At 28.7% G+C, this 26,640-nt stretch overlaps 1 protein-coding gene across 1 annotated transcript; it reads left to right on the top strand.

Annotated features, from left to right (window-relative positions):
• On the top strand, positions 1 to 26,640 carry LOC123301150 (muscarinic acetylcholine receptor DM1). Its single transcript, XM_044883884.1, has 6 exons — positions 1 to 261; positions 22,282 to 22,505; positions 23,536 to 23,877; positions 24,527 to 24,853; positions 24,985 to 25,433; positions 26,309 to 26,640. The coding sequence occupies exons 1-6, from the start codon at positions 1 to 3 to the stop codon at positions 26,638 to 26,640; spliced, it is 1,935 nt and encodes a 644-aa protein (XP_044739819.1).

Below are 26,640 nucleotides of genomic sequence, written 5' to 3'. Positions count from 1 at the left end.
ATGTGTGGCAGCAGAAAGGTACGGTCCGGTGCAGAAGCAGAGACAACAGCAGTTGTAGGAGGTGACGACCGGTGTAGGTCGTGGGGCATGAACACCTCCCTAAACGCATCAGTATGGCCGCCATTAGGCGAGGCTCAAACCGATGCCCCATCGCCAATGAGCACATATTCAATTACACAAACAGTTATTATTGGAACATTTGCGGCTTTTCTCAGTATTATTACAGTGGTTGGAAACATTATGGTCATGATTTCGTTTAAGGTAAGAAAATTTTCTATTTATTTTGTAAAAGAAATTTTTCTCTTTTAATGAATTACGAAGTGGGAGTAAATAGCTGCCTGTTACTTGACAAAGCGAAAGCGCAAGCCACTAATTTTAAACCATGAATATTTAATTAATTTATTTTATTTTATTTTTCTTTCCTCATGCAAGATAAGTATTATCTGTTCGCAAATTTGGTATTTAACAGCTAATTACTATTTGTATGCACCTAGTAAATTATTCTAAGGAAAATCGTGAATAAAAACCAATTCTGAATTTGCTAAAATAGCGTATAAAACTAGATTGAATTGTCTTTTACACATTCGAGCGGTAAAGGTACTCGGCACTCTTATTTAAATATATTAATATTCAATTGAGCAAAATTTTTCGCCGCTAACATATAGGTAATATAATAAATTTCATTTATATGGAGATGTTATAGTACAACTTTCTTCTTGGATAACGCCTACAAAATTTTACTATTCTAACTACAGGGACTTTACGTGATCAAAGGACCAAGCAATACAATGGGTCATATTTTTAAACAAATAGTATGTAAGATCTCAACCTGATTGTAATATGTATGGGGGTTTAAAAATAAAACTGGAAAAAATAAATATATTTTATTTTTATTGCTATGTAAAATAACACAAAAAAGGAACACATATTCTCTCCATATATACTTAATATTTTGATGCAAAAACACCATCCAAAACAAAGAAATTAAAATAAAAATTTTAAACAAAATATTGTTTTTTTTTTTAATTCACAATACTCACTTTCACAATGAATTTTATTTTCCAAATCGGAAAACATATGTTTTCTATATTCATTAAAATCTAAGTATTTATTATTCGACTTTATTTAAATTCACACAAAACAGAGATATATTTCAATTTCTAAAATTTTTGAGACTCATATTAAGGTGATTGTAAACCTTCAGTATTGTAAAAACTTTTGGTTTATTGCACGGTACGTACATATAAACAGAAATACATGCTTTGTAGTTAAATAATTTGTTCATTTTAGCTTTACAATACCATGCAACTACAAAAATATATAATATATTGTGTGCTGCTTATAAATTTCATAATATAAATATTTTCTTCAATCATCAATACCCTAACTATAGTCGTCTTTGGTAATCAAATGATAGATCTTCGATGAACCATAATTAAATTAAAATTTTGTTTTTATATCATCGACAACCTTATATTTTATGATATTATTATAAACTACAAGATTGTCTTAATATTTTAGTTAATTTTTTATCACACTCTCTAGATTTTTTGATATAGAGATATTCAATTGAAAAGAATAACCTATATGATTCATCATTTTTTCAGCCAGCTTTGAACGATAAAATAATAATAAAAAGCCCGATGACCTAGGAATTTGTTGTGATTTTTGGAATCTTCGTGAATCAAAAAATGTATTTATAAAGTTTTATTGAAATCCCTAGTATTATTCAATCCTTGCATATCTCCTTAAAAAATTAGTTAGTGTGAGATACTTATTTTTGGCGATATAACAACAATCTAAATATGACGCAAAGGGGCCTATTTTCAGCGTTGGAAAATAATAAATAATGGAGATAGACTTCCGTGAGTGGAAGTTTTTTATGGGAAATTTTTTCCTCTTTAAGAATCTTTTTTTTTTAATTTCTTAAATATTAATATTTGATGAAAAATTGGCGAAAAACGAAATACTTATTTCTTCTTCCTTAATTGCTTAAAACTTTTTTATGTGCTGTTATACGCTTCAAGCACATTCTTCAAGACATCATTCCGAATTCAATGAGCTAGCTCATGTATTTTTACGACCATTATTTCTATACTTCACCAATTCGAACTTATTGACTAGACTATTCCTATTAGATATGTACATGTGCATTTTATATAGACGACGTATGAATATTTTTCACCAGCTTTTTTTTTTACATAAATTACCACCCACCCATATAGAATCACATCTATTTATATGGGACTTTACTTGTACGATTTATTTGTACCCATATATTCATTTCATGAATTATTTACAATAATTTAAGGGTAAGTTTTTAAAGTAATTTTGTTTAAAGTGAGAGAGTACATAGCAGAATAAGAATTGTTTCAAAATGTCAAGCAATTTAACTAAAATTGATATACTTACTTTTATAAGCCTTGTTCACACATAAATCTCCACGAACTCGGTTCAGTATTCGACATATGTGAACGAACGATGAGATTTGCAGATATCAGTTCATGTTTAATGTTGTGTAATCTGAATGTACATACAGGGTTTTCAAAAAGTCATGAACCTACCGCTGATCAAGGAAACTAGGAAACAGAAGAGGTCAGTTGTAATTTGGAAGATGTTCCTTTTAATAAAAGAAATAATTTTAAAAAAAAGCCCGACTACGTTAAATAAAATCTGAAAAGAAAGAAACATGTTCTGTAAATCTGTATTTTTCCGATTTATAAAAACTAATTTAGTTCTTTAACATAAATCTCACGTAAGGGGGAGAGAATCAAAACAAATCTCACCTAAAGAGGAGAGAGGAGGGATGTTCCCTTGGATTGTTTTATTAGACTAATAACAAAGACACTGAATGTTGTTTTGAAACTGAAAAGTAATATTTGAAATCTATATCCGATTTTAAATAAAGTGGCATTTGTTTTCTGTTTAAAATTGCCGTATATATTTTTGCATCCAAAGAACTTCACTTTAACCAAAAATGGCTAAAAGAAATATTGGTTAACTATGTATACTTCATAAAATTACCCAATAATATAAAATTATATTTTAAATTTGGAAAATTTTTGTTTAAAATTTGAAACAAACTTTCTTAAATCATGATATTGTTATCAAATATTTAAATATTATTATAAGTTTATATATATTATTATCTTTAAAATATGTTACAGAAAATCGAAGGGAAATTATTATTTACGTTCTGAGTGTTTATCTATAATGCATGCAGGAAATAAAATAAATTTATTTATAACTTTTAATTAAATCAATAAAAAAAAATATGGACTAGCTGGAATTTAATCATTATTATAAGATTTCACACTTAATTAAAACATTATTATAAAATACTCGGAGAAATTTTAAAAATATTTAATATTGTATGTTGAAAGTATTATCATATCCAGACATTTTTCTGTATTTGTCTGAGCTAAAACGATTATTGCGACTTGTCCCAAAATTTTATAGAAACAAAATAACAAAAATTAAAAAATATAAGATTTATGTACAGTTGTAGTATTTTGCAAAAACTTTTTATATTTTACAAAAACTTTTTACAGTTAGAAATACGTCTACTTTAATCTTTATAGATATTTATATCGAAAATGAGATTATGCAATGACCAATTGTTATCGTTCGATCCTTCTAGGCTCTTTTTTGGCGTAATTATAATATACTTTGGTTGTCAGGATGATCCCTAACCGTTTGATTCCCTCGTAAAGAAAGTTATTTTAGTATATAACTAATTTGTATTTTTGGATCATAATTATATTTCGTAAACTAATTAATATTTATAGGAATTCAATAAGTTTTCGCATAAGTTCTCCGTGTACGCATTTATACGTTGTGTAATTATTATACCGAGAATTAGTTAAATTTAATTTCTATGCCAGCTTTACAACTGTATATGCAATATTATAATTGTAAAATTAATTAATAAACGCTTATTCTAACAGGAATTATATATATTATATTACATGTAATACTCAATTAACGCTGACTCAAATTATAAGAGAGAGCTTTATTGAACGTTGCCTTATTAGTGAAGTCATGAAAGACGAGACATAGGATAATATAAGCTGTTTTCTATTTTATGCCAGGAAAAGTAATTTGTCTGAACACCGAACACCGAGCCCAAGTAATAAATATTCAACCACCAAAGGTTCAACGAAACATGTGTGCAGTTAATATCTACATGCAGTTAACATATCCAATTTTTCGGCTGAATTTGTGCTGAATTTTATAGATTATTAAGACGAACTCTCAAAGTTTTTGCACTAGCAGCAGAATCAAAGCTATAACGAAAAAATTAACATGAATATAATTGTTTAAAGTGATATTTTTGATCAACTCTCCCACACTTGTTGCTCTACTAAGTGCAGAATACCCATGTAGCTTTATTAAGTGCGAAATAAACTTGTTGCTCTACTAAAAAAGAAATGGCTTTCTAAAATAACTTTTTGGCTATGGGCGATCTTCTCACAAATGAATAGTGATGCACAAGAGTTTTTTTTATCCACTTGGTCTTTAACTAAATTTTACTTAATCATAAATGTTATACTTTTATACTACTATTACTTATATAATTGTTTTTTTTTATTTTTCAAAAGGTTTAAAGGGAAACCATGATATCTAAAACTTGCTATTGAAAGTATTGAAATGTTAAATCTCATTTAACAAAATATTTAAAACATAACATTGATGGTTATCTTTTAAGGCTTTGAAAGACGCAATTTAAGTGAAGATCAATCTTAACAGAGGGTCAATCCATTAAAAATGTACTGAAAATTGAGTTGTCAGATTGGTCAACTAAATATCCCGTTAGGATAATTATTTGATTGAAATTCGATTTCCATTCCTAATCGGAAGGTTTTCCATTTTTATTTAATATACATTTTAAAAGCGAACAAATAAATTCCTCCCCCTATAGATAATTTTCTACACTTTATTACACAAATTTTTCAAAATAAATATATTATAAATTAAAAAAATTAAATACTTTGTATGTTTAATTATAGAAAAAAGTACATAATAAACAAAACAGAAACAAACATACAAACAAACAAACATGTACAATGAAATATTTATCCTGAAGACTACTAAAGAGTTCTCCATTAAGAATTATAGAACTTTAAAAACTTGTTAGAACTTATAAAACAATTTGTTTTATTTGAAAGAATATTTTATGGCAATGATTTATCCCTCATTTTAAAATCGTACTGGCTAAGAAGAACAAAAACTAAACCCACTTCTAGTACAAAAATGTATACTATCGATATGGTTTTTCAGATTAAATTTTGTTCCATATGTAATTTGTATATCAGTAGCAGCCACGGGTACAGCGTTGTGGAATTCACGGATCGTCTATTAACTTATATTATTTATAATATATATGAAATACTCTTATATTATTTTCTGAAGAACCTCCATTTAAGTGGTAACATCTAATTGAACAAGACTGTATGCATATAGCATTCCCAAAACACCTTAAATAGAATAAGGATACAAAATGGATTTATAATACAACCCTACTCCTTCCCTTTGACATGCGATACAGGACAAAAGTCATTATTTACGTAGAATATTTGCCTAAAAATTATAATATCTCAGAAATAGTTTATTTTAAATTTCTATCGTTGTTAATGGAAAACACTTGAGTAACAAATGCTTATAAATTAAATAATACTGGTACAATAGCTACTGCTCTACCATAATATACATAATACATACGGTGTGGTTCTACAACAATTTAAATACAACAAACCCATAAGTTCGCCGACCATTGTTTTGTGTACATATATGTATATTTAGCCCTGTTCTTGTTATGTACCCAGATGTATAATATATGTGTATATATGTTGTAGAAAATGGTATAAGCAGCAAGCAAATGGCAGTCTCGACACTTTAATTGAGACTATTGCCAAGAGAGCTATATTACAATATACAAAACATTGCCTGTTGTTAAACATAATATATGTCTGATTTATATATTAACTGAATGCATTTTCATACAAATATGTTACATAACTTTACCTCTATCTAGAGAATGTGTCAGTCCAAGAGCTATTGAAATTGATATCAAACTCAATTTAACTCATCTGAAAATACGTTAGAATGTGAGCTGTTTATATCGTACCAACAAACTAGAAAAGTACTGGGGACAGCAAGTAAATACACTCAAAATTGATTAGAACTAAATTCTGATTTCTGCCCTAATTTCCTAGATCAATTTTACACGGCTCTGTGCAGACCGTCACTAAATTAGCAACGACTTACATGCGCAATTTATAAGAATAATTACGATTGGCTAATTTATACTAACGATCAATACTTGGTATTTTATAATACAAAAATTGATCTTGGAAATTGGGGAAAAATCCTCTTGGTGAGAACGATATTCAAGGGATCATTTTTGTATATATTAAAGTGAATGTAAGTAATTCCAATGACAGATTGTCTCTATATATGATATTCAGAGTTAAAAAGGTTCAAAATAAAGTTAATATGGCTAAAAATAAAGTTTGAAACAGTCAAAATTAGTATTACGATTAGTGTTGTTTTAACATAAAATAAATAAATAAATAATCCGCCTGAGTTAAATAAAGTCCAGTAATTTACAAAGCGACTTTAACTGTCGGAGCCCCGGCCCCGGTTAAAGTCGGTATGTAAACTACTGGACTTGTTCCTTATTTTCAGATTTGGTTTTCAGGTTTTTGTTTTTAGTCTTTACTTTATTTTAGACTTTTTAGTGTCCCAGTGCTAAAAAACCTTCATGTTATAGGTACTATATTAAAATTTTTAATCAAAAATAGCAAATCAGTTGGGACTTTTAGTTTTGGTCAATATTATCGATGTCGTTATAAACGATTTCGAGTGTATTTTCTTGGTCCACCAAAATTTTTAAGGCAGTGAACTGTAATGTTTGTAGGAGTAAAAATGAAATTTAACAAAAAACAATAATCAAATTTCCGCCTTATTTAAATAAATAATTTTTCCACCAAGAAAGTACAGTTCACCTAAAAATTTTCTTGGACCAAGAAAATACAATCAAAACCGTTTATTACGAAAAATCAATTATAATGGCGAAATCGAAAAGTCCCAATGGAATCCAGAAGAAATTGTAAGTTTTAAGTTATATAAGTTAATACATATATTAATGTATCGGCTATAACAACATCGGTTATATAACAATATATCAGTTATAAGCGAGTTCATTATTTGTATATAGAGATTGTGTGGCATTCACATCAGATTTTTTATATTTCATTCTAGTTAAATGTGATTTCATTTCACATTTATTATATTATGAAACATATAACCAACACATTCTGTGGTATTTCTATGCCTACAAAAGCTGAAGTGGAGACTATAAAAATTCGAGAGCGGAAAGTTACAAGCCTTATTAACATTCATTGACGAGATATTCATTCTTGCTCATCGAGCGAGCAATAGCCTCATCGATGGACACTCGATTTTAGTTAATAATGGGTCATTTAGTATTGATTAATTGTTATCGAAACAAAATGACGTAAACATTACGAATGGTGCGATTGAAAAAATAAAGCAAAAAGGTTATAAACATTAATAATAAACTTTAAAAATAATTGGTCTTAATTTTATTGGAAACAATTTATTTTTTTATATTTCATAGAGGAATATTCAAATAATTTATAGTTGTTACAATATAATCAAAGAGTTTGTTGGAGCAACTATCAAAAGTTTTTAAAAAAAATCAAAGAGCTTCCATTAAAATATCTATTTTCGAATCATCACGTAATTTTTTCTGTCACCATCTTCAAGTTTTAAAAATTGCGCGAATTTCTCACTCAATGTCTACTTCAACCCACTTCTTTGGATGGGTCGTCGTGAGCTGGCGTGAGCCAATAAATGAAATCATTAGTAACGTTTTCGCATCAGCCATAACCACCGTGTTAGACCTGCGGATAGTAATACCTTATAGAGATATTAAGAGCGTCTAAGCACGTAGTGAAACGCACCTAGTGTATTCATACTTTACAGTCCGTGAAAGAAGGCAAAGATTTTCTTAATGTACTAGGTTAGCACTTATTTTCCTAGTGCTAATCACACCCAGTGAACTACACCAAAACACAAAGTACCAACAATTTACGTATAATGTAAGTATTTTGTTCACCTTAACAAACTTAACAGACCTATTTCAACTAATTGTATATTGTTTATAAAAATTATTATGTAACTCAATTATATTATCTACACTTTATATAATATCCTTGGATGTACATTGAAAATTAATTTGAATATAAACTGAAAATGTTATGTCTGCACACTTCAAAGGCAGCTTTTACCTAATTGATGAACAACATATATCACAAACCAAACCCCACCCATATTGTCCGCCTATTATATCTATATGTACCAAAATCTATGGACTTCTAATAGATTTATTTCAGCTAACATGATTATTACTTATCCTTATCCTTATATTTAACTAGTAGCAGTAACCCGCCTGCTTCGCTGAACAATCTCACTTATTCCTCTCTGTATAGCAGTCGAAATATGCAGTGTGTCGCATTTAAGGTAAAGACACCCTCTTATTTTCGATATTTATATTAAAATCGATTAGAAATTTTGCACAGTCATACAAGGTAATGAGTCACATTTTCTATATACTTAACCGAAATCAGAACTTCAAACTCAGCCTAGTACAAATTGACAAACAGGGCCGCTTCTTAATATTTTGCCTAGCATCAGATGAGATGGTCAGAGATCATGGTTAGAGATATCGAAAAAAACTATTAGAAAAAGTTGCTTAGAATATTTTTGTATCTACCACATATTCTTAAAATCAGATTAAAATTCAGTTTAAAATTTATAATTTTTGATAAAAAAAATTTAGAATCTGCCGTAAAATTGCAGTTTATAGTTCGATCAACCTTAAAAATAAATTTCTATAAAAACAATAATTAAAAAAGTGAATACTTAAAGTAATAATAAAAGAAAAGTTTAGGGAAATTATAATTTAAAAGTTTTCTTACCAAATCATCTTAAAAATATATGAATTCGAACTAATTAAAAGAGAAGTAGTAAATATAAATTAATTTTGCCTTCAGTTGATGTTGGATGTATCTTTATATGTCAATCAATCACAAAGTATTAATGTGAAGTTTTATCAAAAATAACTGATATTATTGGCCATTATTTGGTTCGTGCTTATTACATACTATATACGAATTATATGATCGTACAAAAACAATTTTCTTAAGAGATAAAATAATTATCGAATTTTATTCTGTTAAATAAGTAAGTAAAAGTAACTTTCATAAGTTTTACTTTTATTTTACTTAAAAGATTTTAACTTAATACTTGGCTAACACATTTTTTTTAGAATATTAAGAGTACAAAAATAGAAACAACTTAAAGAATTAACAAAAAAATCTTTGCAAATGTAGAATTAATGAAAAATTTAGCAATGTATCGGGTATCTCATCTTACGCTAATAAGTGAAGCTTATTAGCGTAAGATGAGATATAGAACCAAATAGAAGCCCAAACCTTATTGGATTTTTAATATTAAGAAAGATTCTATCTAGCGATAGAAAAAAGAACTCTAATTTGCAACGCCCATAGATACATAATATTAAACGGAACTGTTTGTTTACAATCTTGTAAACCATTCGCACATACCCTACACATATAAAAGAGTACAGCACATTAAAATGTAAAAGTAGGTACCTTTTGCTTTTTTATTCAATGAAAAAATCAGCTGAGTTCTTTCTGTATGATTTACATTTGTAACTTAAGAAAGTTTGGAATTTCATCAGTTAACGTCAAGAAGATCTGTTTCTGGTCCGTAAAGACAACAATCTGAACACTTTTGATCAATGGCTGGTTTTTACAACTGTTCACATCATTTTGATTTTTGAAATTTTCTGGAACATAATAAAACTAGAATGTATTAGTTTTCGTGGGAGGCTCCACGAGTCACGTATGACTAATTCCATTTTTTTCCAATGGGTAAACCCCTTTTCTTAAATTTTTTCTCTCATTTTAACGCTTTGATAATCGATTTTAGCCAGGTTTAAAAAATCAAAATATTGGGGCAATTGATTTTTAATTTTTTCTGACATTTGCTGAGAATATAAGATCAGAAAAACAATTGAATTTCTTGAGGGTTGAAAACGTAAGAGTAGAGTAACATAAAAGTACAGTAATTTACATATTATCTCTCTAAATTTTAATAAGAAAGATGATACATTTTAAAAATTTGAAATTAAATTGTGTTTTATTTTGAAATAAATTTTTTGTGAACAAAATATAATGAAAATTTCATCCACGACTACTCTAACGGAATGCTTTTTTTATGTAATTTCTGTAATGAAAAGATTGGATTAACTTGGTATATTCCTTTTAAATTAATTGTTATTTTCTTTTCATTAGGTTTTTGAATTATTATCTTTGAATTAATCTGAAAATCTGATGTTGCGAATAATTCACAAGCAATTGAAGATCTAAAAATCAACAGGCAACGTACAAACGTACAACGTACGTTAAAATAAAAAAATTCAAAATTTTAATGTTGAATTTTATTCTTTTTTTAATTAGCATTTTAATAAGTATCACTCTTATTGAAAAACCCTTCATAAAAACTACGATAGTATAAAATAATAATAACTCCACCTAGACCTATTTTAATAGGTAATCAATCAATCAATCTAATATATAGCAGATATTCTAAAAATATAAAAATTGTTTTTAGTAGGTATTTTATTTTGCTACATTTATTTATTATTTTTAAATCGATTATAGGTTAATTCAATATATTACTATTTGTTGACCGATTTCAAAATAATATGCTGTGAATTTGAGAAACCTGTCGTTGTATTGCAAAATTAAATAGATTTATTTAAATGGAATATTTATTATTAAACATAAAAATTTAGCTTATTTAAAGATTAGATGCGTATTTTTCGAGGTATCGATATAGAATGGTTTTAGAATAAAACCCACGCAGTCCCTATCTTGTGCGGTTTTATGTTCTCAATTATTCCAAAGATATGCTTATATATCTCTTAAAAATAGCAAAAGAATCGTAAAATTTGTTTCTTCAATCTAGATAAAAATCCATTTTTTTACCTTAATACTGACTCAAAAAATACTAATATTGGGTCTATGTAAAATTAACTTTGGAAGTTTCTAAGATTGACATCTGTTTAATAGTTACCTTCAACAAAAACAATCATACGCTATCGAAGTGAGAACTGGTAAGAGGGGTGGGGAAAAGTTTTCGGCTGTTTATTTTAAGGAAATTGAAATTCGGATAATTTTTCATTATTAGATAGGAATCAAGTACTTACGTCTCGCACTTGAGAACGATTACGAAAGTTAACGTTGAATGATATATATTAAAATAAATTATTTCTGTCTGGCAAATAAAAATCTGCACATGTTTTAATCATAAAACTAAATTATATAATAAAATTGCAGTGACAATTAAATGACTAAAGCGGTGACACAGCCTTAACCACTGATCGTGGAGATCTGCAACTTGGAAGGTGTCCGATAAGAAAGAATTTTATGAAATTCTAACTCTATGGGAATGTGAAAGTGGGGTAAACTTTATATAGGATAATGTGATTCATTGGCCCAATCTTCAAATTTTGCATAAATATGCTTTAACATATTACCCAGCAAAGCGGGCGGATATCATACGAGTAAATTATATGAATAAAAGAACATGAAAACTTATTTAAAAAAGATTGTATTAAAATAATTTAAAAATCAGCATTTTTCGCAGCTTTTTTCAGGATTTCATATCCTCTAAGTGAATTTACTTGGCATTCAAGTTCAATGGAGTACTACTTCCTCAGCAATCTCGAAATATATACTAATAAATCAAAAGTATACTGCATGATATATCCATTACTCCTCCAAACGTACATACATACCTTCGCATATATATATGAAGAAGTATAAGCATATAGTTCTTGGCTAATAAATTCACAAGAAAAAAATTATGAAAAATGTTTACGTTATTATTTGACCTTTTGCTTTCATCCCTCATATTAACATTGTTAACAGCCCTTATATGTAGTATACATATATGTTCTATGGTATATTCTTTGTTATATTTATGTAAAAAAATTATTGTTGTAAAAGAAAAATAAATACAATTAAATTGTTCTCATTTTTCCCACTTTTGTATTATTATTCACCTAAGTATGCTTTAAATTGAAAAAAAAAAAATGACGTTAAATGAAGAGATTTTCAAAGAACTATGTAACTTTAGATAGAGGCAGTTATTATAAAACAGTTATATGTAGATTTTATTTTGTCTTTCTTAATTAATAATGCTTAACAAATTTAAATTATAGCAAGCATTAAATGGATTTGAGTGTGCAAAAGTAGAGTTTTTCTTCCATTGATTCTTATTCAGAAAGGCTTAAAGATTAATATTCCAGATGTTGCCAGAAACCCTTTAGGTCCAATTTTTTTATATCCCTCCCCTCCACAGATAGTGTCAAATGTCAATTTTTTTTATTCAAATAAAGCTACTCGAGGTTTTTTGGTTAATTTAACTTCAAAAAAGCTCCTTGTTATTTGTTATGTTTGGAAAAACTCCAGAAAGTTTATTTTCAAATCTGAAAATTAATGCAAATAATTTAAATTTTTGAGCATTTAAAAATCCTAAAATCATTTTTCATCATCTTTTATAAAGTTCTGAAGAGTAATTGCAAATTGTCCTTATGAAATAAGCTTTCAAAAATACAAGAGCATTAACAGCATCATAGGCGGTTTCTTTTTTCAGTGACAATGTTTCCCGATAACAAGAAAACACGCTCATTCTCCGTCAATGTTGGCTTAATAGCCACTGCCCAGTAGACTCAAATCATTGAAATTAATTAATGTTTGAGATCCTCTTCATTTACTAGTTTGTGATCTCGGAAACTTCATTTGAACAAGAATTTAAATTTGGATATAATCTATTATCTGTGTTTTATATGCGTATTTTTGAAGTTGCCTAGCGCACGGAATTGATTTCTCGAGTTCTCGAGGCGTTGGGTATTTTTCCCATCTCGAAATTCTCGAGATGAGAATTCTCAAGCAGAAAAACTTTTCATGGACTATAAACTTTAGTTTTATTTGGGACGCACGACTACGTATCACTTTTGGTACTAAGAGTCGCAAACGATAGAGTGGGTAAAAATCAAATTGTTACAGGTCAAGCTAATAAAACCGTGTTAAATGTATATGATATATAACAACAGCATAAAATATAAAAAAAAAACTAGGTGTATTAAAAGTCTGTACAGTGGGACCAGTATAATATTTAAAGCTGGATATCTTTTTCCATTCAATTTTCCATTGAGATAAGTTTAGAAGTCTTGAATTATAGCGTACTTACTGATATTATAGGTATAAAATCATATTATATTTATTTTTATACAGGATGGAGCTAAAAAGTGTGTGATTTTAAAAATGCTGTAAAATAAAAATTCATTTAATGTTAAAAAAATATATTTTTACCACCAACCGTTTAAAAATAAAATGAAGGCACTTCGGTAGGTACTGAAGAAAATTGCTTATGATTTAAAGCAAATTTTATTTTGTTTTTAAGAAAATTCAGTTAATTTAGTTATTGCATTTTAATTCCTCCGTTAAGCTCCAAACTTCAATAAGATGACGATCGTATACGGTGTTTTGAAATACACACTTAACAACGGATCACTGAGATTATCTGGGAAAGTAAAGTATAATGTATAACTAATTCACAGAGTTAATTACTTGACAATCGTCACCCAATATTTCACTTGTAGTTTTTAGAATAATAATTGTTAATCTTAGTTTTCTAAATTCCAATTTACCTTCTTTTTTTTTTGTGATACATATACATATAATACTTACTTATATTATTTTTAATTTATAAGGGCCAAGGTATGGATTGGTTAGTCCAATAGGACAAATCAAAAAAATAAATATTACTAGCCCAGGAAAATAAAGGTTTTTCTTCTGAAAAAATCCAAGTGGATTTTTTGTCACCGAGAATATGTGACTCAGACGGAAGAAATGCCTATGAAAATTCCATTGCAAAATCATGTACCCAAAAAAATATTCAAGGTCAATGGTCTCGAAAAAAGGACCTTGTTTTCAAATATATCGTAAACTATTAAGTATATTGCAGTTTTATCTATTGTAAAATTTGTTTGAATCACTTGGATTTTATAAGCAGATCAACTTTTTTTTATCTTATTTTTTTGGGCTATTATGTAGTATAAGGTAATACAATAAGTATAAGTTTAAAATGATAATTAGGAAAAAATTCGTTTTTTCCAAGGTTTCCAAAATCGCACACTTCTGTGCTGTACCCTTTATAAGATATATACAGATTATAAAAGTTGCAACTTGTTGAAAATTATTGACATGTAAAATTGAATGTACATAAAAACAGCTGCATCCCTCTTGTATAAATATAAAATTTATTGAATTTTATTTATTGAATTTATTATTTATTTATCTAAGATTTTAGTTTATAAGAAAATATGGAAGATATTCGATTATATATCTATAAATATACAGGATGGGACATTTTAATATATTATGTCTAAATAGCCCGTCAATAAAAAAATAACTTAAATAAAAGTTGCAGAGTTTGATGGAGGGGTATGATTTTCTGCCATCAGATTGGACCTAGTTGTCCGGATTGCTTTAATAGTCAATTTAGATATGGTATAAGAGATATAATAACACTTTCAATTAGCAAGTTGATGCTTATAAAAAAAATAACATTTTTCATTTAAAGCAGTTTTTCGAAAATCGTTAGCTTTCGGAAAAGTATGTCATTATTGCAATTAATCGAAAGAAAACACGTTAGTTACAAAAAAATGCTTTAGAAAAAAATTGGCACGGGTAAAAAAAAATAGACATTGGTCTGTGTTCATAAGTTCGGCCGGAAATTCTTGTTTCAAGGTTATTTGACCTTAATCTTCAAATTACCTTGAAAATTTACCTGGGCTTAAAAGTTATTACAATCAAATGGTCTTTATTGTCCTTAATAGCTTAATTTGTCCAAAGTATTTTTCTTAAGTAAGGGATTTTCTTTCGATTAAATGAAATAATAGCATATTTCTAAGTCGTATTTCCCCGGAAAGCTAGCGAAAACAAAATTGTTTTTAATAAAAATGATAGTTTTCTATGAGGATCAGCTTTCTAATTGCCTCTTACCTTTTAAGATCTATATTGACTATTAAAGCAACCCGGAGAACTACGGTCCAATCTGATGTCAGAACATGATGTCCCCCATCAAACTCTAGAAGTTTTATCTGACTGAGTTACTAGAAATGAGCTCTTAACTATAATTGATTAAAATGGTCCAACCTATACAATATCATTCTAGGAGTTATTGCTTAAATGAAACATTCTATTTAACATGTGGACTAAAAAGTACAAAGTTATTCCATATGTAATCTCAATCCGTAAATGCTTCACAGTGTATACGTGAGTAATCCAGAGCTTGTTTATTTTTATGCTATGCGCAGAATATTGGACAAATTAATTTTCTCAGTTGTGTAATAAACTCTTGTAGTACTGGTTATTGAAATAGCATCTGAATAATTTCTTTTATTTGGAAAACCAAGCGTTAAAAAAAAAACACAAGAATACATTTCGATATTAATAGTTTATTAAAAAAAAATACAAAACTTTTCAATTTCCCAAAGTAAACACTTTTGGTAAATAAATACGATATTTCAAACTCCTTCACATATACTTGCAAAAACTTATAATATTTTTTTGAAGTCGGTAAAACGTTGTTCATTATTACTCGCTTAAAAAATCTATGCTACTAATTAAAACTTGTATATTATATTTACTTGAATCATTACCCATTCGTATACCTACATTACACAGAAGCGCTAGAGGCAAACAACTTTCCCATTTCACCGGAACAGAAATTATTCATTTCTCTTTTTTTCTACTTCCTTGTACAAAATTAAATAGTATAAATTCTAATCGCGAAAAAAATTAACGGTTGAGTTTTCATTTTGAATGGAAGAACCCATTTTGAATTTTGACTGGTCGGTGTAACATCCTATCCCTATGCACTTAGCTGCTTAACTTTATAAAGCTATTTAAATGATTCTAAAATGAAAAAAAAAAAAGAAATTAAAAAGTGTTAATAGACTATGCTAGGAATATAGTTACAAAACTAGGTAAAATTATAATTTTTTTAGGATTTTTCATTAATAATGTCCTTTTTTTTATTAAGAATGGAAGCATTTTTGGCTTATCAAACTCAACTCCAAATTGCTACAAAACATGAATTTTTTTGTTAAATCAAAAATATCACACATGATAGGATCTATCATATTTATTTATAACAAAATATAAGGTAAAAGTTGTTAGTAGGTAATCAGCCATTTATTTTCAGTCATAATATTTTGTGGGCTATGTTTGATTGTTTCGAGGCCAATCAAATACAATATTTATAAGCTTAGAAAGGCCCGGATTCGAGTCTTCCTAAGGACAGATGCACTGGACCATCATAGAAAACTTTACCCAATTTGTAACATATAATTCCTAGTAAAATTATTTATCAAACAAAAAACTGAAAGTGACCTTTCAATCAATGACCAAACGTTTTGGTATGAAAATGAACTGCTTATAATAAACTAATTTTAACTATTATAGCTATTTTTTGTAAATTATTTCCCATTCGCAAATTAAAAAACATGCACTGACTTTGTTATCTTAATGAAAACTAGCACACAACGTTAAAATGGTTGCGTATTTGTGTTAGGGTGGGATTGCCTTTTTCTCAGTGATAGTTTTTTCACATTCTTACATCATAGGAAACCAGGCCATCATCAGTTCAAGTACCATATAACAGTTATGAGAAAATCGTCCCTTATGAACTAAGCACTCGTACGCAATGTGATAGTCTTCCCTATCATTTTGTACTTATTGTAGCGTTCACAATAAAAATATTCTTTGTAGAATTATTGAATCCATTCTGACTAGTGTATACAAGGAAGTCAGGTGATGCTAACATCAGATTTTTTTAATATGATACAACATAAACATATGGAAAAGTTTTTATTACTCTTTTTAAATGTTAAAATTTAAATATTTGTATAACATAGCAGCATAGACACACAGTCAGACAGACAGACACACATACAAAAAGCGTATTATGCAAACGGATATTCTAAATAAACCACTTTAGAAAAAAAAAGGTAGATAGGTAGTAGGTACCTATAGAATAGAAAGTACTTTATAAAAATGAATAATAGATTATTATGTAACAACCATTTGACTATAAAAAGCGGAAAATGCATCATCTTTTCATAACTGTGCATTTAAACATATACAGAGTAAGGCAGAGAAGTGTGCGTTCTTGAAAACGCTGTAAAAAGAAATCTCATCAATTTTTTTAAACACGCTTTTATTAGAATCATACGTATGTTAATATGTAACGGAAACTTTGAATATGATTTTGACCTCCTTCAAAACGTTGAATTAAATCGAAATTTGACATACTTCTCAAGGATGACAATACCATAATTTAATTATCCTGGCCAGGATTGTTAGGAAATACGATTTCCATCTTTGAAATATATACATTTATTTGCGCTTCCACCATATTTATACTGAATTTTTGATAAATAAAGAATAAGCTAAAAAACACTAAATAAATAATAGTTTAAAAAAACTAAAAAACACGCTTTTGTAACTGGCTGAACTAAAAGGTAGAAAATAATTTCTTTAAATTCAAAAAAATAATTTTATCGTAAAAAGAATTAAGTGCTTTTTAAGATATTTTAAAATGATTTATTTTAAAAAAGTTCGATGAGTTAAGAAAATTACACTCTGTGTCTAAAGCTCGTATAGCCGAACGATAAGGCGCTTGGCATGAATCCAAGAGGTCCAGGTTCGAGTCCTGGTGCTAGTGTTTTTTTCTTCAATTCTCATTAATTAAAATTATTCCACAAGATATTTGTCTATATATGTTTACGCCGTTGTATCAACTGATAGTGATCCACTACATTTTCTTAAAAGCTGTTTTATGTGGTGTAAAGTAGTTAAAAGATAATTGGAAAAAAAAAGATAAGATATGTTTTTACATTGTTTTCAAAATCGTACCCCACTGTATCCCCCTCTAAAGGTAATGTAATGAAACTATACCTAATGTAATGTAAATATATGAAAACTACATGTTATGGGTCCTTAAGGTCCTGTTGCTTAAGTGCACATCATTGTATGATCATAATAAAAGTCCAATATAGCTACCGTGACCATATTTTTATTTTTTAATAACCTTTTCCATTTCCGTTTTTAGCGGCTGTACGAGTCTTAAACTGAAAAACGATGTGTACTATATGAAAAGTCCAATCGTATCAATGGTTTCAATCCGCAGTACCTAAATAATTATTACGCGTCTCCAGTCATAACTCCTTCAAACCATTGGATCTGTTTAAAAATGTCAACAAAACTTTTGAAGACAACACATTATTAATCACAGATGGCCTCAATAAGTTGTAGGCTAAAATAGCTGTAATTGATTGTTAGGAACTGATATTGTTGGGAACTCGAGGTGTAAGATTACACTTCGATTTTACTACAGAGTGCGACATTTTTTTTATGTTGGTATCTAGATTAAATAACTTGGACATTTGTCTACCGATTGAGTTGCCTAAACATGTTTTTGAAACACCAATACAGTACAATTTTACCCATGAAGCTCTTCACAACGAAACAATGTTTAGAAAAGGGCTTCAAATTTTGCTAAGCAAAGGACTTTGGTATATCAATGAACTAGTTGAAGCGGTTGGAGAGAGCGTTGTCCAGAACCCAAAAGTATCTTATCGTCACCATTATAGTCGCTCGAATAGTTGACAATGATTTTTTTAGGGAATTTTGATAGCCGACAAGGCCCATTTCACATCGAAATAGGTTAAAAATAGGACGTTTATTAAGTAAAAATCATTTTCAGGGAGAAATATATTTATAACAGGTATTCCACCCCATTTTTGTAGGATTATTTTATGGTATAAGTAATTTAAGTAATGTACTATGTTTTAAAATTCTTTAACTTATTTATAAAATATAATAATGGGTATAAATGGTTAACACAAGTCCATTTCGAAAGTATTTTTGGTATTTTTATATTTTTCATCCTCAAATTTGAATGTATAAATAGTGCTTATAAAAAGAAACATCAGGAATAAGGGCAAATAATGGTCTTTGATTTGGTTATATTAAGATAATATCTTAAAATTATATAATCTCATGGTACAAATAATATATAACTTATCTTAACACCTCTCAAAAAGAATACATCTTTGTCTATTTATAATTATTAAACAAAAACAGTAGTTCAAAGAAAATCATCAGAAAAGAAAAATATATGTGTATTTATTCAAAAAGCAGCCTCTAGAGAATAGTTATGCTTTCTTGATTAAAACTATACTCATGGATAAATAAATAGCTACCACCCATTCACAACAAACTAATATCTTTTATTTTTACATACAAATATGTTAAACTGAAACAGTTGGAATTTATTACTGAAAATATTTGTTTCCGTAAACATCAATAAATCATCTTCATTTTCTTCTTCGGGCACTTTCGGAGTAAGACTTGGAATGTTAAGGGGGAATCATGCCTGCTAATCGAGGTGTTTTTTAAGATAATGTGAAATTACAGACTAAAACACATTACAGCTAACTCTAACTCAATCTACATTCCGATTTTCAACTCTGCCAAGGCCAGTTTTTAACTTTAAAGTGTGTTTTCGAGCCTATTAGTCCAAATTAATCTATTAAAATTTATATTTTTGCGTAATAACAGTTATTTTAAGTCAGAATCAAAAGATCGAACTACTTAAATAAAACTGTGTGCTTTAAAAACGTACTTTGCTTTTTTAAATGTTAGCCTCTGTAAAATAACTCAAGAATAGTCTTTTTTATTGTCAAGCCTAAGGTTAGCTTAGAGGGAGACAAGTGCAGGCTTGAGAGTAAAATTTCAATGCACTTCTATACTAAATAAAATCTTGAAATCGGATAGGTGACACATGAAATCGTTAAGGCAGTACGAGCGCCAAGGCAAGCCAAGACCTCTGGTTGAAATTATTTGTACCTGATTTTCAACTTTGATGATGAATTTTGTTATAGCATCATAAACGTAGACCAAAAATAAGAATACAATTTTTCGATATCTGTCTGGGTTTTCGAAATATCGAAAGCTAAATAATCAAAATTTTCGATATTTTGAAAATTTCTCTAGATACCGAAAAATTGAATTCTTACCTTTCGTTTTGTATTGTCATAATTCACCAACAAAATTGAGAATATATATTTTTTTAAATTTATGTCCCCACTACCGTGCTTATAAATCCTTAATTAGTCGGGCACAACGGGTTTTTTTGTTTTCAATAGTTAATAATATTAAGGTTTTAACTTTAATCCAAATTTTTTTTTAATTTCCACCGAATAGTTTTTGAGAAATCTATGAAAACATATCATCCATCTACCGTTTTCCCATGAGACAAATGTTAAATATGCCTACTTTTGAAATCATTTATTTATTTAAATAATCGGGACTCTTAAAATTTTCAGAATTGATTTAGACTTAATCGAACTTCACATACAAAAAACCAATCCTTTCATCCGAAAATGCCCTGGCGCTCGTACATCCTTAAATTTTGTGTATATTGATTTTGAAAAGTAATGTATTTCATTTTATAAAATTCTGTGTATATTTTTAACAAATTGTACTCTTTAATAAGCCTATTTTTACGAACCATTAATTTGGTTTATAAAATTGATTTATTCTACTTTCCTCTACGTATACTACCATATTATGATTCAAACTGATGTTGCATTTTAAAGTATTTCATTTATTACGATACCATTCCACTATTTCTTGAATTAGTATATATAAAAACAATCATTTTGTGTCAAAGATTGTGTAGAAACGTTTCTTAGTTTCAATAATAAAAAGAATTGTTCTTTATATTTTCTTTATGTTAATTTTTTTTGTAACTATATGCAACGCAGTTTTAAAATGAATAAATAAAATGTCGTATTATTTATTTACTTTGAAATAAAACAAAAAGAGTTGCTACGAACACCACACGACCTCTCACGAGAATGCAATATAATTTAAATGGGAAAGTAATTGTATTTTTAGAAATATAGGATAGAATTCATTTTAAATATTTAAAATAACTCTTTATAGAGCTTCCTCTTCATAGGGTTTCCAAAGATCCTTGCATAGCTAAGAAAAAATGCTGCTCTTTAATTAGATTATCATTCCAGCGATTTCACTCGATGTTTCGCCCAAGATTAGCTCAAAATTCAAATTAATATCAGCAAAATGTCATTAAAATAAACAATTAATTGATAACAATTCTGATTCTGAAAAGGATATATATATATATATATATATATATATATATTTATGTATATATATATATATATATTATCATGATCAAAAAAGCACTTAAAGATATGAAGATTTAACGGACACGCAAGCAATGTTTTAAAAAACTTTAACAACAAGTATTAATATAATTCTTACAGTGTTCGACAACTACTTTTTTTTTGAAATTGTAACGAAAATAATTAAGCTTTTACATTAATTAAGTTCATAATTCCCAAAAAGTGACGTTTTCTTAGGGTCATCTGTAAATCGTGTTTATACATTTCATGAATGCCCTTAGAAGTTAAATTTTTTAATACTCCTTACGGTGTTAAATTTATAGATTAAAACTCTTAAAGTTTGCGTTTATAATATATTAATCTTATATTGAAGTTTTTCAAAGGTATGCTTTATTATATAACAAGGCTTCAAGCAACATTATATCAAGCAACACTTTCCATAAAATAGACACATTTAAAATGATGAAATGTCTGGCATTTGTGTGTTATTTCTTCTATAAGTGATTTTTTCTTAATAATATTTCAAAGGTATATATAAAAAAAATTCACTTAATTTTCGTCTAATCCCAAATTCTAACAGAATCTACCCTCAAAATTTAAAACATAAGTCTCAATGTCCTTTAAAAGTCATCACTTTATTGTCCACATGCGACCAGTATGAGACACCTTTTATCTGTATTTGATTTAACACGAAGGGTATTCGATTAGTGTTTGTCTTCTTCAATTTAATGCGATATATGAATTTAGCTACTACCTACCCCACTATGAAGCCTGACTGTAAAATTTAAATATATTGTAACACTTTTCATAAAATATTTTCATAGAATAAAATTAAACAATAATCAATATTTTAACATGAATTTTTTGTTTTGTTTCAGATTGACAAACAACTACAAACAATCAGTAATTATTTCTTATTCTCATTGGCGGTTGCTGATTTTGCAATAGGATTAATTTCCATGCCATTATTCACAGTGAGCATATTATTGGGCTATTGGCCATTGGGTCCACTTATATGTGATACATGGCTCGCACTTGATTATTTAGCTAGTAATGCTTCTGTTTTAAATTTACTCATTATAAGTTTTGATCGATATTTTAGGTAAGTATTTACATTTCTTTAATAATAGACAGTTAAATTTCGCTAGTACAATTGTCATTTGAACGTCTCATATATTGTATTTTGTATGTAAATAATATGAATTTTGTTTGTGTGTCAATATCCTATGATACAGGGTATTCCAGACAGATAGACACATGACACATTAATTTCCATCAAAAATTTCCATAACAAAGCAAAATTTCACGCTGTAGACTGCATGGTAACCTATTTTAAATGTTATGCATTAATTATTAATGCCTTCAATTTACAGCCTCCTGTTATGTAATTATACAAATCATTTAAGAAGCTAGCCAAAAGTTGCTGACTGTTTCCGAAATAGAAGTATTTATTTTTCGAAGTATTTATTTAGATAGAACTCTCGTATATTCTAAAAAACAGGACATTCAATCATAAAATAAAATGAAAATGATTTTCCAGAGTTTGTAAATTGCAAATCGAACAATTTCTGTCTGTTTTCTGTCTCCCATAAATACTTATTACCAGCAAAATAAAACTTGACGGTTCCCGCAATTTTGTTTATCATAAAAATTTCATTTTGATTCATATTCATCCAGAAATTTTAAAATTACAAACGATAACTAAGCAGACCATAGCTCATTAATGGAACTTGGGATCCAAAAACTGCAAAATAACTTTTTGTGGATGTTTGACGAACTGATGATATATTCTTCTGCCTGTAGTTACTTGAGCCACTCTGTATATCTCACCACATAGAAATGTACTTGTGAACTAGCGAAAATAAATTTACTGTAGTATGTTACTTGTGTCCGGTTAAAGAAAAACTATTTTGATTTCCGTTACATTCATCCAAGTGCCATTTATCGCAATTTTTCCCGAGAAATCTAAGCCTCTTACTTCATGAAGTATGATTTTGCAGTGTAAAAATGAATATTATTTTAAAAATCATTAATTTCCTTAAAACTTAATGCATCTCAAAATCTTCAGTAGTTTTGTGTATATAAATAACTAGCCCAAAATATAATAATGAATTATTTATTATTTGTTCCAGTGTGACAAGGCCTCTAACGTATCGAGTAAAAAGAACAACAAATCGTGCAGCATTTATGATCGGTATGGCATGGGGTATTAGTTTATTACTTTGGCCGCCTTGGATATACAGTTGGCCGTATATCGAAGGAGAACGTACTGTGCCCGATAATCAATGTTATATACAATTTATAGAAACGAATCATTATATTACTTTTGGTACAGCAATAGCAGCATTTTATGTGCCAGTTACAATTATGTGTGGTTTATATTGGAGAATATGGAGGGAAACAGAGAAACGACAAAAAGATTTACCAAACTTGCAAGCTGGTAAAAAAGATTCATCGAAACGAAGTAATTCTAGGTAGGTAGAAATTTTTTGCAATGGAAAACATTGCGCATAGATGTTGTGAAGCATGTATGTGTTTGTGGAAAATGGAAATTGATAAGATATTAAAGTTTCTAAGCTTTCGAGGAAGTTCAGTGAAAAATATAATGGAATCTCGGTTATGTTCTTTATATTCAGTTTGCTGTAAGGTTTCCTAGATTTAATTCCCGCTCCTACAACTAGCCAAACAACTAAGGAACCAATACAGCAAAAAAAAAATTATTTTGTCAAAATGACGCCTACTTTCTTTAAAAGAAGTTTCCGCAAAGCTATCAAATGTTTCTAAAATAATCTATTTCTTAAACCAAATTAAAATGCACCAAAAAATGAGAATTTGTTATTCCATAAAACAATCTTGAACATTGCGAAAAAATTTGCCTTCTTTCTGACTAATCATCGTCTTTTTATTGTTCACTAAAACATCTTTTTCAATTTTAAGCACCAAAAAAAATTGATTAATGCATGCTGACATTTTAAATATAAACCATTCTTTAAAGCATCTACGAATTTCAACAATGTAGTAATAAACAACAATTATTTTTAGGTACTTCTTAGAGAAAGTAGAAGTAGTAAATTAAATTTAAATTCAATTAATGTTAAAATCAATAATTTTATTTCTATGTAGAGTATTATCTTTTAGTGATGAAGCCAATAATACCTGTACAACGTTACATCATGAATTGGGTGACGATTGGCGTAGACCATCATGTACAGATGGTAGTTTGGGACGTGGATCTCATGGTGGTCGAAGTTATGGCCGTGGTGGTGGTCCACTTGGTGTAAATGGTGTACGTAGATGGTGTGTTCAATGGTGGCATTCTGGTCGTGAGGATACGAGTGATACAGAAGATACACCTAGTGAATTTATGGCTCAAGGTGCAACAACACCAGTTAGTGTAGAAACACCGTTACAAAGTAGTGTTTCACGGTGTATCAGTCTCAATGTTATCAGGTAAATATTTGAATTCAATTTAACCTTGAATCTCACCCTCCGATGTCAAAGCTTAGTCTGAGGCTTTGCCTCACATAGAAACTATTTCCAGAAAATTGCGATACATACTATAACAAAGTGCATGATTGCAGGGACCCATATATATCATCAAGTTATGGACAAATGACACCAACACGACATATAGGATCTAGTGGTTGCGGAGGTGTAAATACAAATATAACAAGTGGTAATTGTTTAGAAGCACGTGATTCACGAAGTTTACCGCCTCAAACACGTTTGCGTACGGCAATAAGTACAGAGAGTGTTTATACAATATTAATACGGTTACCAAATGAACCAACATCAGATGGTACCACGACGGGCGGTACTGGGGGTACTGAAGTGACGGATTTACAGCCAAGTATAAAAATGATACCAGAAAGTGGTGTTAATACAATACATCGTCGAAATGATCCAACTGATTTTTGCTTAACGAATCATTTAAATCGAAGACCATCACAAATGCCAGATATACGTATACCGTTAAATGCAAAAATTATTCCAAAACAATTAGCAGAAAAATCATTATTAGCACAAGGTGGTAAGTTGTTTATTATTATTTAGAGCTTTGAATGCAAAAATTTTGATACGAGCAAAATTGATACGATATATTGGTACGAAAAAATCTGAAGTGTGCTCTCAAAAAACTCAATTGCACGGCAGTCGGGTTAAGTAAATTCATCCTAAATACTTTTGAAAGCGTCGAATCTATTGCGAAATTTAACAAATTTAATTAATTCGAATAAGAATTTTGTTGATTTATTACGAGTTCAGGCATGAATTTTGATTTCGGTGCAGCCGAACATTCGCTAATTTCTGCAGTGTGTCCGAAGTATACATTTTCACAACTCTATCTAGAATTTTCTTGAAATTGAATGAATTTCTGTGAGTTTGAAATTGTATTTTAAACAAATATTTCGCATGAGGCTATTTCTGGTTATTAAAACATAAAAATCCAGATGAATAAACATAAAAATCCAGCTGATTTGACTAATGGATAATAGTTTTCGTGATTTCGTGATAATGACTAATGGATAATAGTTTTCGTGATATCTCCATGATCACTCATAAAACAAACCCTTTTTATACATTATTTTTGACGCTGTCTCAAAAATTACTCCTTATTCGTTAGATGTTTGAGTAAAACTTACCCTATAAAACAAGTTTTGTCAAATTCTGAAAAAAAAAATTTTTTCTCTATTTTTACTACTAAACCGTAGTAAACAGTACCGTAAGAAAATTGCAAAAAAATCGGTAAATTATTTTTTTCTCCTAGTTGAATAAAAATAATTTTCTACAATAATTTTCATCCAAACGATACAGTATTTGGGTGCCCTTAGATGATTGGCCTAGCAGTTTGCCATCGTATTCAAATGCTCATTAACCATATTATAATAATTAAATTTTTGTGTACAGGTAAACACGTTGTAAAAAAGAAGAAGAAATCTCAAGAAAAGAAAGCGGATAAAAAAGCAGCAAAAACATTATCAGCTATATTATTAACATTCATAATAACATGGACGCCATACAACATATTAGTATTGATAAAACCATTAACAGCGTGTGCCAGTTGTATACCACAACAATTATGGGATTTCTTTTATTATTTATGTTACATAAATAGCACAATAAATCCGATGTGTTATGCATTATGTAATGCATCATTTCGTCGAACATATTTACGTATATTACAATGTAAATGGCATACTAGAAATCGTACAGCAATGAATCGTGGACATTATGGCTAA

This window comes from Chrysoperla carnea, chromosome 5 (genome assembly GCF_905475395.1).
Source record: "Chrysoperla carnea chromosome 5, inChrCarn1.1, whole genome shotgun sequence".
Classification (NCBI taxonomy): Eukaryota; Metazoa; Arthropoda; class Insecta; order Neuroptera; family Chrysopidae; genus Chrysoperla; species Chrysoperla carnea.
The sequence above is the reverse complement of the archived record's forward strand: the minus strand, read 5'-3'. Positions and strand labels throughout refer to the sequence as shown.

What these genes read in the sequence shown, in the direction of transcription:
- LOC123301150 (XM_044883884.1), top strand. Translation starts at nt 1, where the DNA reads ATGTGTGGCAGCAGAAAGGTACGGTCCGGTGCAGAAGCAGAGACAACA. An exon ending in TGGTCATGATTTCGTTTAAG is followed by an intron (nt 262 to 22,281) that starts GTAAGAAAATTT and finishes GTTTTGTTTCAG; the next exon opens with ATTGACAAACAACTACAAAC. An exon ending in TCGAAACGAAGTAATTCTAG is followed by an intron (nt 23,878 to 24,526) that starts GTAGGTAGAAAT and finishes ATTTCTATGTAG; the next exon opens with AGTATTATCTTTTAGTGATG.